The sequence below is a fragment of the Drosophila navojoa genome, chromosome 2, assembly GCF_054131105.1.
Source record: "Drosophila navojoa isolate 15081-1374.11 chromosome 2, UAZ_NAV_1.0, whole genome shotgun sequence".
NCBI lineage: Eukaryota > Metazoa > Arthropoda > Insecta > Diptera > Drosophilidae > Drosophila > Drosophila navojoa.
The window spans coordinates 10,428,540-10,443,103 of record NC_142890.1 but is presented as its reverse complement, the minus strand read 5'-3'; the positions used below and the strand labels follow the sequence as shown (position 1 = coordinate 10,443,103).

The following is a 14,564-nucleotide window of genomic DNA, read 5'->3' as shown; positions in this document are numbered from 1 at the left end:
TTAAACATTCCATATACTCGAACCCATGTACCAGTTCTTAATAACTCTACATTCAATATTTATACAGATATAAAGTCGTGAGTTCTAGTTTAATCATACATATATTACATACATATATGTGCATTTATTGAGAACATTTCGTCAGATAAACACAGGCATACATAGGAATAAAGTAAAACTAATAAAATGAATTAGATCTGGGCGCTGTCCCTTGTTGCCCCGTTGCGTTGCGATTAAGCCAGATATGGAGCGGCTGCTGATGGCGTCATCTGCAGCCAGTTTCTTGGCCAAGTGGTCAAGTCAGAGCTTACAACGCATCTAGAGAAATACACAAATGCAGATTAAAAGCCAAGTAATGGCAAGTGATGGATGAAATGCATGAGTTGGTGTCTGTATGTGAGTGGGCAAGGGGAGCAGGCGTGCAGGTGCAGGTGCAGGTGTGTGTGTGATTTGATTTGATTTGATTTCTGTGTAGGCGCAGTCTACATACATTGAGCTGCCATGTCACTGCTGTCGATGCCCAGCATTGCCAATTCGTCCAGCTCCGACTGGCGGCGCATTTTTTCACTGTCTGTCGGCGAGTCGGGCGGCTGGGGTATGTCGCTCACATTGAACAGTTCCTCGGCCTTGGCATTGGCTTCGGCTGCGGGCTCAGCTGGCAGTGAGCCAGGCATGGGTATATCTTGCGCCGCCATCTCTTTGAGACTAATTGTACTCTCCGCATTGCCGTTTGCTTTTTGGTAGACACCCTGGGAGGACTCATCGGCGCTGATTTGCATGGCTGAATCATTCGACTGGAGTGCGTCGTCAAGTGCTGAGCCTGGCATTGAGCTGGATGTGGTCTCCTCGATGGAGACCAGATGTATGCCCTGCTTAGCCAAATCCTGCAAGTTGTGCTCGTCTAGAACAGGTTCATCCTCCACGATGGTGGTTATGGTTTGCGGGACAGCTGGTGTATGGTTGCTCTGATGGGGTTCGTCGTCAGCTGATCTATCTGCAGGGAATATAATATCGAGAGCTTCGGCCAAGTCTTTGGGCAGCTCGCCGTCGCGAGTTTGCGTCGTCGCAACCAGCGGCTGCGGTACCAGATCTGTCTCAGCCTCATCAATGCCCGGTGGCAGCACATCGTCCTCACCGTTCTCATCGTTAGCCAGTTGATCTGCATCCAGGGAGTCGGTACCAGCCGCACTGGCACTGTTGCCAGGCGGCGGCGGTGGCGGGCAGTGTGTCATCAAATTGGCAAACTGCACTGGATCCGGCATTAGCTCATCATAGTCCATCATCATGCCGGCATCGGGATGAAAAGGTGGCGCATTACCATAGGCATCCTCCATCATTGCCATCTGAATCTGTGCCGCTGTCGGCGCATTCTGACGCACTGCGTTCGCCATGCCCATCACTGTCGGAGGCGGCGGCGGAGGTGGCCCCACCGGTATATTCTCAATGTTGCCATTGGTGTAGCCGCTCGGATCGTTGTAATTTGTAGCAGTTGTCGAAGCAGCTGGCTGCTTCTTCAGCACGGGCATTTTACCAATGAACGGCAACTTCTTGCCCGTAGCGGCGACTGTGGCGCTCGTACTGCTCTTGGTGACTTTTGGCTTAGCCGCTGGCTCCTTTTTATCACGTTTAGTTTCGTTTTGCTTGCGTTCGGGCAATTGACGCGGGCGAAACTCTGGATGCTTGACGACTGGCCGCTCGACGCGCTCCTCCGAGTGGCTACGACTGCGGCTGCGGCTACGACTGTTGCGACGCCAGCGAGCATCACGTGAGCGACTGCGTCGACCACCGCGCACTGGAGAACGGGAGATGCGCCTACGGCCACGACTGCGCGACCTGCTGCGAGAACGCCGTCGGTCGCGATCACGGTCTCGCTCTCGCTCACGATCCCGCTCACGATCGCGTTCCCGATCCCGATCACGACCACGATCGCGTTCGCGATCACGTTCACGATCACGTCGATCACGATCTGTGCGCCCACGGCTTCCACTTCGTGGGGATGGACTGCGTCGCTTCGAAGCGGTCCGTCGTGACTTCTCATCGCTAGCAGCATTCGAACTTCGATTCTCATCGGCCGGGCGAGATTTGCTTTTCAGTTTGCCCTTGAGTTGCTCGAGCAGCTTCTTCTCGCTCTCGCTTATGACTGGCTGCACTGTGTTCCATTGTTGCATCATCGCATCGTCGCGCTTCTTCTGGTCTTCTTCTTTCTCTTTCGGTTCATTGTTCGCGGTCGTCCATTTGCCACGTTCTGTTGCATCTTTGAATGCATCCTTTATGAAGGGCGGTGGCGGTGGCACCACCTCGGGCACCGTCTCCACCTTAGCCGGCACAGTCGCATCCTGTTTACGCATTGCCACACGTATTGATGAAGCATTGGTTGATGGAGCAACCTCTGCTGTGGCCTGTGCCTTCTTTGGTGGCTGCACCTCATCAGCTTCATCCGATGAAGAGCTATCCGACGATCCGGATGAGCTGTTTCCTGCATTCGCACTTCGCTTATGCTTCTTGCCGTGCTTCCGCTTCTTTTTCTTCTTTTCGCTGCTTTATATAAGAGAAGGAAGGCTATAAATTTCAAAAATAATGATCTACTTGATCCAATACAAACCTCTTCTTCTTACGCTTCTTTGAGGAGCTCTTCTCATCCTCCTTCTTGGCCTTCTTGTGCTTGGCCTCCTCGCTTTCCTTTTGCTGCTGCTGCTGCTGGGCCCGTTCGCGCTTACTTAAAAACTCGCTCTCGTAGTTCGGCTGCTTCTTCAAGAACAACTGCAATGGAAAAGCACAATAGGAAAATTCAGATTATAGCTGAGGTATTTTTCCATATTCACATTCACTTACATCATATCTGTTGGAGTGCGTAAGAGATTTCAAATGCACCGAGGCGCAGTGCAAATCGCCAATCCAAACGCTGCACAACTTGCAATACCAAGCACTAGCGGGAACGAGAAATTGCAGACCACGCACAGGTACACGCTTGATGGGCGCCTTATCGTAAGTGGGATACGGATCATGATCGATGCCCACGTGCCAGGGCGTCTCCATGGTCTCTCTGTTCATGTGCTCCTCGGCATGCAGATGCTTTAGATAGTCGCGCGCCGTTTTTGGGAACACATTGCAACTTTCACACCAATGCTGCTCGGGATCAAAGAATACATAATTATAGTTTTGCGTTTGCGGTGCAGAAGATTTGGATTGCGGTGCCGCCTGTCGTTGTTTTGCCTTCATTGTTTTCATGGCGCGATTCTTCAGACGATTTGTGGGACTGCCGTCACCCGTGCCATTCTCTTCGTCGCTTTTCTCCTCCTCTTCTGAAGACGACTCAGACGAGCTGCTTGAGGATGAACTGGAATCTGAGCTATCAGAGCTATCGCTTGTCGTGGTGGAAGCATCGGCTGGTGCTTGACCTAATTTACCGATTGCGGGCTCCGACTCCTTTTTGGGCGTGACTTCCGAATCTTCGTCGGCCTCCTCGTCGCCAATGATGCCATTCAACATGTCTATAACGTTCTCAATTGTGTCCAGTTTCTTTTTGATTTGAACCTGCAAATAATAAATAAAATGTGAAAGTAAATTTCATGGCTTGCTATATCATTGATATTTGATTGAGTGACTTGCCTGAAGACGATCGTTCTCCTCAATGAAATTCTTTGTTGTTGGCGATGGTGGTGCATCGCCAGCTGTCAGATCGTTCCGCTGGTCCTTCAACACTTTCATTTCCTTCTTGAGCAGCGAAACCTTCTTCACGTAGTTGGTGCGTTGCTTTTTCAGTTCTTCCTTTTGATTTTCCGCCTCCTGTGCCACAGCTGTTATGTTTGATGATTAATTTGCATGTGGGTGTGAGAGAAAGAAATTAATTAATGCGCATTCTCGCTAGATGATTTAAAGTTCAAATTTCATTTACAAAATGCAGTCTCGAGTGCATTTCACGGCTAGTTACACACTGTTGGCAAATGAGACCAACGGATGCGTTCGCCGGAACGTTATCGAATCGGTTTGTAGCATATCGGGAATGACGGCTTGTACTGCTGTCCATCTGGTATTGGCTGTGCATGTTGGGGCTGACGCTCTGACGGGCTGACCGTTCGTTTTGTGCCCTGACGTGCCGTGTCGTGCTCACTGTGTGACCGTGCCGCCGCTCCCCCCAAACGAGAAAGTTGGGTCTTAGACAAAACACGACAGAAAACGAGACATTGTTGCGCTTTGCTTACGTAAATCGAATTGAATATTTCAAGTGTCGTCAGAGCCAAAGTCCGTGTCAGTTTAAGCTCTCGCTGCGATATTATAGCTAGATTCTAAATGTCTTTTACAATGCATTTTCTTAAATACTTTTGTGCGTTTGCAAGCGCATATTTCAAATTACAATTATCAAATTCAATTACAAATTGGTTTTTTGTTGTTGTTAGGGGGCGCGTAAATCATGACAACAATAAAATATATAATGTGAGAGGTTTGTATGTGAATTGTGGTAAGTAACAAAGTCAAAGTTCATTTCCACACTTACCGTCCTGTGGTGGCAAACCTGCGCTCTCAAGCGCCGGAGTTGGTTGCTCCTCCATAATGACTGCCGCGGGCGGCTGTTGCTGCTGCTGCTGTGGTGCAATCTGCTGCGTTGCCAATGGCTCAGGTGTTGCTGTCGGTACAGCGCCCAAAGGCTGCGGCAGCCAGACTTGTTGTCCGTATTCTATTAAAAAAATATATTATGTATCACATTATATATATACATAACTTGACTTGGGTATGTTACCATTTACGCCCCAGGCGCCGTAGCCCGTGTTGAAGTTAGCAGCCTGTGCGGGCGGCGGGCCTTGCATATAGCCTGGTGGTGGTCCCGGCGGCGGAAAGGCATTTGGTGGCGCCATGCCATACTGGTGTCCATATACATCTGGTGCACCGTACGCTGCTTGACCGTACATTGGCGCTGGCATGACTCCGTAAGCTGTAGCCTGGACAGGATGACCTAGCTGTTGCTGGGCAAGTGCTGCTTGGTTTGGCAGCGGCGGCGAAGCTGGCTTCTTTTTAGGTGACCAGCGAGACACTGGACTAACCCCGCGACCTCCACCTCGTCGTGGCGGTGAGCCGCTGCGCGAACGCGATCGGGATCTACCATAACGGTCTCGTCGACCACGTCGTGGGGGCGAACGTCGACGATCTGGTGAGCGTCGTCGCTCGAAGCGACGCCGTGGCGGATAGCGGCCATAGTCCGGTGAATCGTAGCGTCCTCGGCGTGACGGTGGCGGCGTCGGTGATCGAGTATGAGAGCGCCTGCGACGCACGGGTGAAGAAGCGTGGCGCGAGCTGGAGCGACGTCGAGATGTTGAGCGTCGACGTGAATTTGACTTCGTTTTGCGAGGTGCAAGCGCAGCGGCTGCTGGAGCCTCGATTTTTTCGCTAGCATCATTGCCATCCACGCCGGGTGGACCGTCATCCAGCGAACTACCTATGCGCTTATCTGTTCCTTGTTTCAGTTGTGTCTCGTCATCCATGATGAATGAGTGGAATGTATTCCACTAATTACTTGCGCTCTTAATGTGCAATTAATGGTTGTTATACGTTTTAGATTTTTTTCTCCGTAGATTTTGGCAGTAGAGCTGCAAAAATTATGTCGATACTATCGATAGCGAGCGCAGAAAGCTGTCCGAGCTATCGGTAGTTTCGATTATAATGCGCTTGACCAGGTGTGACCAAACAAACGCAAATCAAAATTTAAAAATATTTACTGAATAATATAATTCAGACTGTCTCCTTTTATAGAAGAATCTAAACCGTATATTTTATTTTAAACGGCATTTAATATGATATATAGCATATTCTGGAATTTTGTAAGTTTGTAGCCAAAAATACAAAAGTACTGCAGTATTTATCGATACTTTGAATTCGAGTTCGAATTCGCATCATCTTAAAAGCAGAGCGGCACAACTGTCGACATATTGAAAACAAAGAAAAATTATTACAAATATTTCTAACAAGAAAAAAAGGGTTAATATAATGGATCGCACAATGATTGCACCGTGGAAAGCCGAAGAAAAGGATCTAAGTGAAAAGTTAAACCAAAAACTACGAGGCTTAGCCTTGATACATCCCATGAATGATGAAATGAAGAAATTGTTGTCGTGGGACATGTTCCTTAAACCCAACCAGCCCGCCTTTTTTCAAGTGATGCACTATTTGTTTCGTATACTGGATCCAGCGGAGTTCAAGCGTAGATTCTTTTGGCCCATCACAGACAAGAAAGCGGAAGCAACGTTCCGGACAACTACCGTTGATTATCTAAAGCATTTAAATGCTAAACATAATCTCAATTGGGCGAACATTAAATCCTACCTTGTTGTCATGCCGGGTGGTATGAAGTTCATAAACTTTCTGTTAGATCTTGTTACCTTCGTAATACAGGAACAGATCAAGCAACGGGAAAAAGCTCTAGCCGTTGACATAGACATATCACAATTCCGAGACTGGAGTGCCGAAAGGATGGAAATGGCAAACAAATTCCGAAAAGACTATGTTTCAGCATATATTGAAGAGCTGGACGAGAATACAGCTAAGTTGCGTGAATGTACCCAGAAAATAAGGCAAAAGTTTAGCGAAATATCAGCGGCAACTGGGGTCGACGAGGCTTTACTTTCGGACGATAAGTTTCTGATGGCCTTCGAGGCATCCAATCGCCAGAAATGCGAGGAGGTAATCACTATGCAAGCGGCAAGAATCGCGGAGCTGGAGGCTCCACTGAATTCGCTGAAGGACAACATCGATAAGTTTCAAGACAAACAGACGATCTACAAGTTAAACAAAGAAGCTGCAAACAGCGCTTTACGTAGCATCCAGACGTTATGTGGCATTGAGGCTGATCATGCAACAGGTAAATATTGAAGTAAATACGGTATTCAAGCAATTCATCCATACTTTTATATCTTCGATTATATTTAAGCCAATGTGAATTCTATGATGAGCGCTTTCAATAATATTAGCGAGACAATTGCCGAACAATTGGATGCCAACGATCACTGCAACGAGTCCAATGAATTTGTTGCCGCAGGCCTAGAGACATTGAAGGCCGAACTGCAACAGATCGATCAGCAAGTGAGCGATGTGCAGAAGAGTTTTAATGCACGCGATAAGGAACAAAGCATCAATGGTAATGCTTCGCAGGCATCCAGTTCAATAGGTGCGGTGCCGACCACACCGTTGCGACATTTGGACCCACACCTGCATGCCGGCTCCTCTAACCACCCGCTGCTAATGAAGTTCGTTTCGACGCCGCCGATTAGGACGGATATGGCGAGTGGTGTGCGCAGTGCGCATGTGCGACTGCCGCTGCAGGACGATTTTAATGCCAATCAGCTGGAGACGACGTGCAACAATTTATTGGGTAATATCAGCATAATTCAAATACATGTAGCTGATAAACGGTTAATTTGCACACAATTGTTCCAACAGCTGCAGTACCACGTTCGGCGCGTAAGGTGAAGGTAGAGCATGTCTCGGAACTAAATAACACCACCAATCGCACAAAGATTATGGATCCAATGCAGCTATTGCGCACCATAAATAAAAAGTCGAGTCATGTTAACACGACAGCTGCTAACCTCTCATCTCTGGGCAGCAAATGGAAAGCAATGCAGGCCTCATTTAATTTTGATGAGGCTCCATCCGCAGTGCCCACCTCTCCCAAGCCAACTATTGTCACTGAAACCTCGCCGTTTACACCGCTAAATTGCAACGAACGAACTCGCATTGAGCGAATGCCCCAGGCAGCAGCGGCTGATATCAGCAACAACAACAGCAATGGTTCACTTTATGCCATTAAGAGCGTTGCACTCATGAAAGTATTGGACGCTTCACTGAATGTACAAAATCTTACCACTTCACCATCTGGGCGACTAGATGCCCTTGTGCCAGGTCCACTGCCCGAACAGCAAGCCATACCGCGCTTGCAGCTCAATGATCAGACAATAAATGTGGGTATATTATAAAATAATATAATAATTGTTAACACACTCTTATATTTTAGGAATCGCAACAGGTGCAGAGCATCAAGGAGGAGGAAGTCATTGCGAATCCATTGAATACGCAGCCGCCCAAATTTAATCTTGATTTCAGCGGAGATAACGATGATTTGGGGAATATTAGCGATAACATACTAAAGGATATATCATTCTAGTTTTCGTATATAATTCTTTTATTTTCATATATCTTTTTATGCGTTTACATATGTATAAATACGTCTTTATTTTCAATTATTTATTTTTGTTTTTTGTATTGTTAACTTACATAGAATTATTGAAAAAATGTATAATACTTTAAAATGTTTGCTTGGCAATTTATGTAAAATTAACTGAACTAAAATTCAGTGAGGTAAACTTCATAAAATGGATGTTAGTGAAGAAAAAGTAAGGAAATGGGATAATAATTACATTTTATTAACTTGTAAAAGAGTGATATTCAACAAAATTTAACTAAAAATTTTAAGATCGTGCATAAATATTAATCGAAATAAAATATGATGTTCCTTACGATTAGTTTCCTCCAATTTATTCAGTAATTGCTCGACTACAATTCTTAGCCTTAGATTCACAATTTTCAAATAATGTTAAGATATGAGTTGTATTGTAACTTCAGTAGTTTTGAGCATCCGTTGCAATAAGCACACCGAACTAATAGTATGTATATAATTTGAATTTCATTTCGAATATATGTGTGTATATGTATAAATGTATGTACATTATATGCATGCAATCGATAATGTCAATAACAATACTTTGTTGGCAAATTTGTAGCATTAAGTTAATTACATTATATGTAAGTAGTTATTGCAGTCGGCCCAAAAAGTTGCCATCTATCTAATCAAATATCGCATGAGCAGTTATCGTGCACAACCTGCGGCTCACCTTGCCATATCATAAATATATAAATATGTGTGTATATATATCATTCCAAAGATCAATCTGTACCTCAACTTCGTCTAGGCTACAATTTGCACTGTCATTTACAAGGGATATTCCATATTGCTTTGGTTTTGCGGCCATTTTACGCTTGACTGCAGTTTTTATTTTTTTTTTTATTTGCCGCGGCGCTGTCGCTGTGGCAGCTTATTCTTCTTGCCTAAAATCTTCATCAGTTGCTTGGACATGAAGTAGGGCTTCTCGGGTGTGCCATCGTTGCGCTCACAGTCCTCCAAGAAGCACAGGAACAGCGTGTCCACAGCCATCGAGTAGACACCGAAGAACACGCTGCTAATCAGAAAGGCGGCGATCACCACCACAGTTGTGGGCACAGCCTTGTGGTTGAGCTGTATGACGGACGGATTGTTGGCCAGGAAATAGTAGGTTGAGACACCGGCACCGGCGGTGAGCAGCAGTTTGGACAGAAAGAAGAGAAAGTCGGTGACCTTATCCAATGTGACAACGCGCAGAAAGTTGCGCATCAGCAGATTAAACGCATCCTTGGCACTCGTGCAGAAGTTCTTGCCATGCATCGCGCACATAATGTACGCGTTCTTGTTGAGGAACCTGAGGAACGATTCCAGCAGCCAGAAGAAGCAACGCATACAGCAGAGAATCGCTCTTGTCACCGCATTATCGTACTTCTTTAATTTGGCATCAATGTATTCGAGCACCAGGCGTATCATGCGGCAAATGGCCAGGATCAGGGAACCGAAGGCGAGTGTACCCAAATGGTAGCAAGCTGTTTGGCAGAAGGCACGTGTGAGTGTGAAGTAAGGTACATCCCGTTTCTTGAAAGTCCAATACCATCGGGCAAAGGTGGCCGCCAGCACCATGTCGCTGAAGGCCGATATAAAGAAGGTTAGCCAGAGGTATCCAAATACATTGTAGCCCATGGCCCAGCGAATTAGCGTTGGATTATCAATTTCCAGAAAGCTGCAAGTGGTTTGGGCGCAGGACTCGCGCCTCAGATTGATGTGACAATATTGTTTAAATATCTCCGGATCGCAGGCAGCGCCAACGGTGTAGTTAACAGCGGGTCCTTCGCAAACGCACTGCTCGTTGGTGACCTCGCCGGTATCGGTTAGGCGGCGAACCATGCGAAAGGAGAACGTGCCGATGGAGCCGAGATAGAGGCCAACGCCAATGGCGAATCCGATTGTGCAAATGAATAGCACCCAGGAGAAAATCGGGAAGAAGACGGTGCTGATAACGGTGCTCACAGCCTTGCTGCCCTCCTTGATCAGCGCAATGGCGATACGTATCCTCTTGCGCAGCACAATGACCAACAGGAATATGACCACAAAGACGATGCAGGCAGCAATGGACAAGTAAAGCCACATCTTGGGGTTCTGCAACAGATTTTGCCATTGCTTATGCAGATTTAGATCGTGCAACGGCACCGTGGCTGTATTGCTCCAGAAGCTGTACTGCTTAAAGCTGTAGTAGATGGCAACCAGAAGGCCGACCAGCACGCCGATGATGGAGAACCAGAGTATGGGCGCGGCAATCCAGCGCATCAAGGCAATGTAGATAAGTGAGGCGAGCAGCGTACAGAATAAAGCCATTAGCACCACAGACATTGAGTTGACCAAATCCTCGACAATTTCCTCGCCCAGACGCTGGGCATCGTGGGTGCCATTGTAAAAATGGGCCACCAGATTCCCCACCATCTTGGCCAGTCGCGTATCCGTTTGCATCATCTTCTCCCTAATGACCGCCCCGTTCAGCTGCTGTCGGCGGCATTGTCCAACGCGTTCATCTACCGGCTCTTGCTTGCTGCTTCCAGTTTGTGGTGCCACACGAGCCAGCGCTTCACTCTGCATGGTCAGTGCCATCGCTTGCATTTCCAGCTCTTCCACTTGACTCGAATTGCCGGGCAATCGTACCGTGGAGTCTCGCCGAGCACGCAACAGCACGCTGGGCAGCAATTCGCAGATTTGATCCGAGAACTCAAACATGCAGCGATTCAGGAAGGGCTGACTTTTGATGTAATAGCGAGCACAACGATTTTCCTGGATAGCACGCTCAATGTCCGCTTTAGATCCAATGGCTGCCTTGTCCGCATCCGTTTTGCAAATGAGTCGAGCTCTCAGCTCCTGAAGACTCATGGTGTTCTTCATGCTATCCCAAACGAACGTCTGAGAGGGACAACTTTCGACGCAAATCTGTCACATAGAGAAGGGATGAGAATCAGAACCACTTCAGAAACAAAATCAGTTTACCTGTGGCGTATTGCAGCCAGTAATCGGCACTAACGGATCAATGCATTGGTCCAGATTAAAGAAGAACAAGTACTTTTTATTCAGCACGCTGGAGTCGATGCCGCACTTCTGATTGTACATGTCCGTCGGCACCATCAGCTTATTGAGATCCCCATTTTGTATAGCATAGTGGGCTATGAACGCCCACCCGCCCAGAAAGAGTACAAATATTATTAGGCAGGGTACATCCGTGCAGCTGCGATCACGTTGTCGAGGTCCCTGGAAATTACGATCGTAGCGCAACGGCTCGCCATATTTGTTCACCAGCTCCACGTTCTCAGTCATCGCGGCCTCTCACTCGCTCTGCGGTTAAGCATGTATTGAAATGAGAATCTGTCATTGGACGAAACAGAAAACAACTCTAAGTATCATCAATAATGCTTACGTCTATATATGTATGTATGTTCCCCATTCTCAGTTTTGTTTTTGCTTTCTACGTAACGATATAATACACTTATGTATATATAGTACATACATATATAAACATAGTTCACTGTAAGTTATTTCAGAACATTCGTCATTGCTTCAAACTGAAACCACAACAGATAGCATACACTAAAGTCTCTTTATGCATACTATAAACCATCGGCTATTACGCGTATAGTAAATGCTCTATGCAAAAGCTGCATTTGTAATGAACCTTTGAATATTATAAATAAAAATATAAAATTATTATAAAAATAATTAGCAATGATTCTAAGCACATTTCAGTTTTTAAATAATTAATAAGTAGAATACAAAATAGAATACAAAAATAAAGGTATTTCTTTTTTGTAGCATACCGGAAAGCAACTTTATGTAATTTATATAGTTTTTTACTATATATCTGTATAGTTTCTGTCTGTAAAACCAAGCTATGAAAATGCTAGATAAGAAAAACTGGCATATTCATAAGCTTATAATAAAGTAGCATAACGTAATAAATCTAAGAGATAAAAGCCTATATTTAACTACTACTCCAACTAAAACCATGCGTATAAAATGTAATAAACACATCTTCAGCTTTACTTTTTCAGCTATATATGAGCTTTGTTGAGCCCAATAAAAGCTCGTCTTAAGCGCTTTTTATGCAGCAGAGTCTACTTCAAGATTTTAGTTTCATATTATTCATACTTATATTAGTCATATTAGATGATTAACGAGTTCTATAATTGTAATATTTAGTTTTATATCGCTAACTTTTCTAACTACTCTTTAAAATGCTTCTAAGAAAGGGTATACAAGTGTTACCAAAAACAAAGAAAGTTTTTTCTCTTTCATAATTTGCTCGAACAGATATACATATGTACATTTGTATATACATAAATGCATGTTGAGTGTGTGGGTTTGTAGTTTTCTATTTATTTATTTACATATGCATCTGTCTATATAAATGTGTATATTGACATTTTCTGCCGCGTTGCTCCATTGATAACAAACGGGAGCTCCATTGGCTACCGGCTACACAAAGCATTGCGCGAATTGGCAATAATGACGCATTAAAAGCGTATTAAATACATTTAATTATGTGCACACACTCACACACATTAATGCGCAACTTGTTGATTGTGGCACGTTTTTGTTTTGTTGTTATTAGCCGTCTGCCTTGCCACTGTTGACCAAAAATAAAGCTACAAACCTGTTGGGGCCTAAATGGGCGCCTGAAACAATTCGCTTTCCATTGAAATTGAAATTGAAATTAAAAAAGTGTAAAACAATTTTGGTTGACAAGGCGACGGTGACGGCAATGGCGACACATTCAAGGTCATTTACCGCAACGCTCTATCATATAGTGTATGTAAATACAAAGGTAGTACAGTGAGAGCATTCATCACGAACAGCTGTCTTTTGTAAGCAATCATTTCATAGGCCAACAATTGTGCAATGGGACGTAGGCTACCTTGGAATACAAATGTTATTTTTTCAAGAATTTAACTAACATTTCAAATGAGGAAATGGAGTATAGAAAGTAGGGAAAAACTGAACTATAGTACATAATATATGGATAAAGTTATTCAATAGTTGTAAGACTACGTGTTCAGTAATACAGATAAGTTTCGAACTATAGAGGTATCACTGTATTTTGAGATGATATATCATAAAGGTTTCTTCAAATGGTTTTTTACTGTATTCGCACAGAGCCTGGTGTCATAGTCACCTGGTGTGACTGGAGGCTCACCAGGTCGCGTTTATATCTCTTATCTCTTGTTTATCTAAGATATTTACATTCTCTACAAATAGGAAATAGATAAGAGTGCAACTACTGCTGCTGTCGCTCTTATCTACGTTGCCTTTCTTGTTTTACTAAATGGCAAACGACAAATAGTCATACAATATTAATTACTGAGAAAGGGGCGACATACACATTGGCATATGAATGGCTAAATTACTCACCGTTTGTCAAGTTTCTCCTCCTATGCCACCGCAGACACAATTAACAATTGAAACAATAAACAAGGCGATTCTTTATTGTCTTTGCATAGTAGCTGAGTCCAGTGTCCAGGTGTGTATGGATTTGTGTATGGATGACTGGGCGGGGAGTTTGATTTCTTTGTTTGTGCAACCGAATACAGGAATCGCGTTCGGGTTGCGTCTCAGGCGAAAGTCAGCAAACGACTAAAGTGGTTGCCTTTGTTGCCGTTGACGTCGCGGACGTTGCTCTTTGGACGGCGGCAGTGGCGCGGTCACTGGATGTCAAAAGTAGCACTATTCAGGAGGGGGTGTAGCTGGTCGATTGGAGCTGCAAGCATAAAGGCAACAACATAAATATAAATCATAATGGCACACACATTCACACACCCACACACACACGCACATACACGAGCGCACTAAAAAAAACACTAGGTTCGCGAATTGGAGGCGATATGGCACATATTCGCTCTTTTATTACACATCATTTTCTGATAAGGTGCACGGTTCAACAATTTTGGTTAATAGCTGTTGTGCATTTTTGGCCCAAATTGCTAGGCATGCAACTTCAGTTCTAGTATATGCAAAGCATATTCACTCAATCACTCATACATATGCACACAGATATGCTCCATAAAAACACTTCAATTAAATTTATAATTAATACACTCACTTGACGTTTAGTCGAGCATTCAGTTTGGACGCACGCAATAACACTGAGTGGAGAGACCTAACCAGGCAGCTCCCCACTTGAGTTCAGCTGTTGATGGCAGTGTTGGCCAACGGAAAAACGCGCAGTCAAAACAAATACACACTGACACACATTAGCAGACAGCTGCGATAGTATCGTCTAATATAAGTAACGACAACATGTGAATTGTAAACTGAATAAGTTTTTAGTATAGATGTATACAATTTGAAAATGATTATTTTGAAATGGCCCTCTATTAACTGTCATGAGAAAAAAATTATATTATAA

General features: G+C 44.7%; 3 protein-coding genes across 7 annotated transcripts; 1 reads left to right on the top strand and 2 right to left on the bottom strand.

Moving 5' to 3' along the window:
- Positions 1–82: 82 nt before the first annotated feature.
- Positions 83–5,630, bottom strand: LOC115561925 (zinc finger matrin-type protein CG9776). The gene is made up of 7 exons (XM_030382522.2): positions 4,739–5,630; positions 4,496–4,675; positions 3,610–3,797; positions 2,833–3,534; positions 2,603–2,760; positions 491–2,538; positions 83–318 (listed from the first exon to the last, which is right to left on the bottom strand). Exons 1-7 carry the CDS (start codon positions 5,475–5,477, stop codon positions 308–310), a joined length of 4,026 nt encoding a protein of 1,341 aa, XP_030238382.1. The 5' UTR covers positions 5,478–5,630; the 3' UTR covers positions 83–307.
- A 184-nt stretch (positions 5,631–5,814) lies between these two features.
- Positions 5,815–8,504, top strand: dgt6 (dim gamma-tubulin 6). Its single transcript, XM_089261524.1, has 4 exons — positions 5,815–6,850; positions 6,920–7,360; positions 7,429–7,949; positions 8,003–8,504. The coding sequence occupies exons 1-4, from the start codon at positions 5,980–5,982 to the stop codon at positions 8,150–8,152; spliced, it is 1,983 nt and encodes a 660-aa protein (XP_089117650.1). The 5' UTR covers positions 5,815–5,979; the 3' UTR covers positions 8,153–8,504.
- On the bottom strand, positions 8,502–14,434 carry Ctl2 (Choline transporter-like 2). Of its 5 annotated transcripts, none has more exons than XM_030382525.2 (4): positions 14,259–14,434; positions 13,571–13,916; positions 11,159–11,530; positions 8,502–11,101 (listed from the first exon to the last, which is right to left on the bottom strand). In XM_030382525.2, exons 3-4 carry the CDS (start codon positions 11,480–11,482, stop codon positions 9,050–9,052), a joined length of 2,376 nt encoding a protein of 791 aa, XP_030238385.1. In that variant the 5' UTR covers positions 11,483–11,530; positions 13,571–13,916; positions 14,259–14,434; the 3' UTR covers positions 8,502–9,049. The 5 variants fall into 5 exon arrangements, with proteins under 5 accessions (XP_030238385.1, XP_030238384.1, XP_089117255.1 ...); XM_030382524.2 differs by having other exon boundaries at positions 11,159–11,500; XM_089261129.1 differs by having other exon boundaries at positions 14,264–14,368.
- Positions 14,435–14,564: the final 130 nt, after the last annotated feature.

Bases quoted from the DNA above. Each gene is read 5' to 3' on its own strand.
- LOC115561925 (XM_030382522.2), bottom strand. From the start codon at position 5,477: ATGGATGACGAGACACAACTGAAACAAGGAACAGATAAGCGCATAGGT. The intron at 3,535-3,609 runs GCAAGTCACTCA...TATTATTTGCAG, and splicing joins AGGAGAACGATCGTCTTCAG to GTTCAAATCAAAAAGAAACT. The intron at 2,539-2,602 runs GTTTGTATTGGA...TCTTATATAAAG, and splicing joins AAGAAGCGTAAGAAGAAGAG to CAGCGAAAAGAAGAAAAAGA.
- dgt6 (XM_089261524.1), top strand. From the start codon at position 5,980: ATGGATCGCACAATGATTGCACCGTGGAAAGCCGAAGAAAAGGATCTA. The intron at 7,361-7,428 runs GTAATATCAGCA...TTGTTCCAACAG, and splicing joins GACGTGCAACAATTTATTGG to CTGCAGTACCACGTTCGGCG. The intron at 7,950-8,002 runs GTGGGTATATTA...CTTATATTTTAG, and splicing joins TCAATGATCAGACAATAAAT to GAATCGCAACAGGTGCAGAG.
- Ctl2 (XM_030382525.2), bottom strand. From the start codon at position 11,482: ATGACTGAGAACGTGGAGCTGGTGAACAAATATGGCGAGCCGTTGCGC. The intron at 11,102-11,158 runs GTAAACTGATTT...TCTATGTGACAG, and splicing joins CTGGCTGCAATACGCCACAG to ATTTGCGTCGAAAGTTGTCC.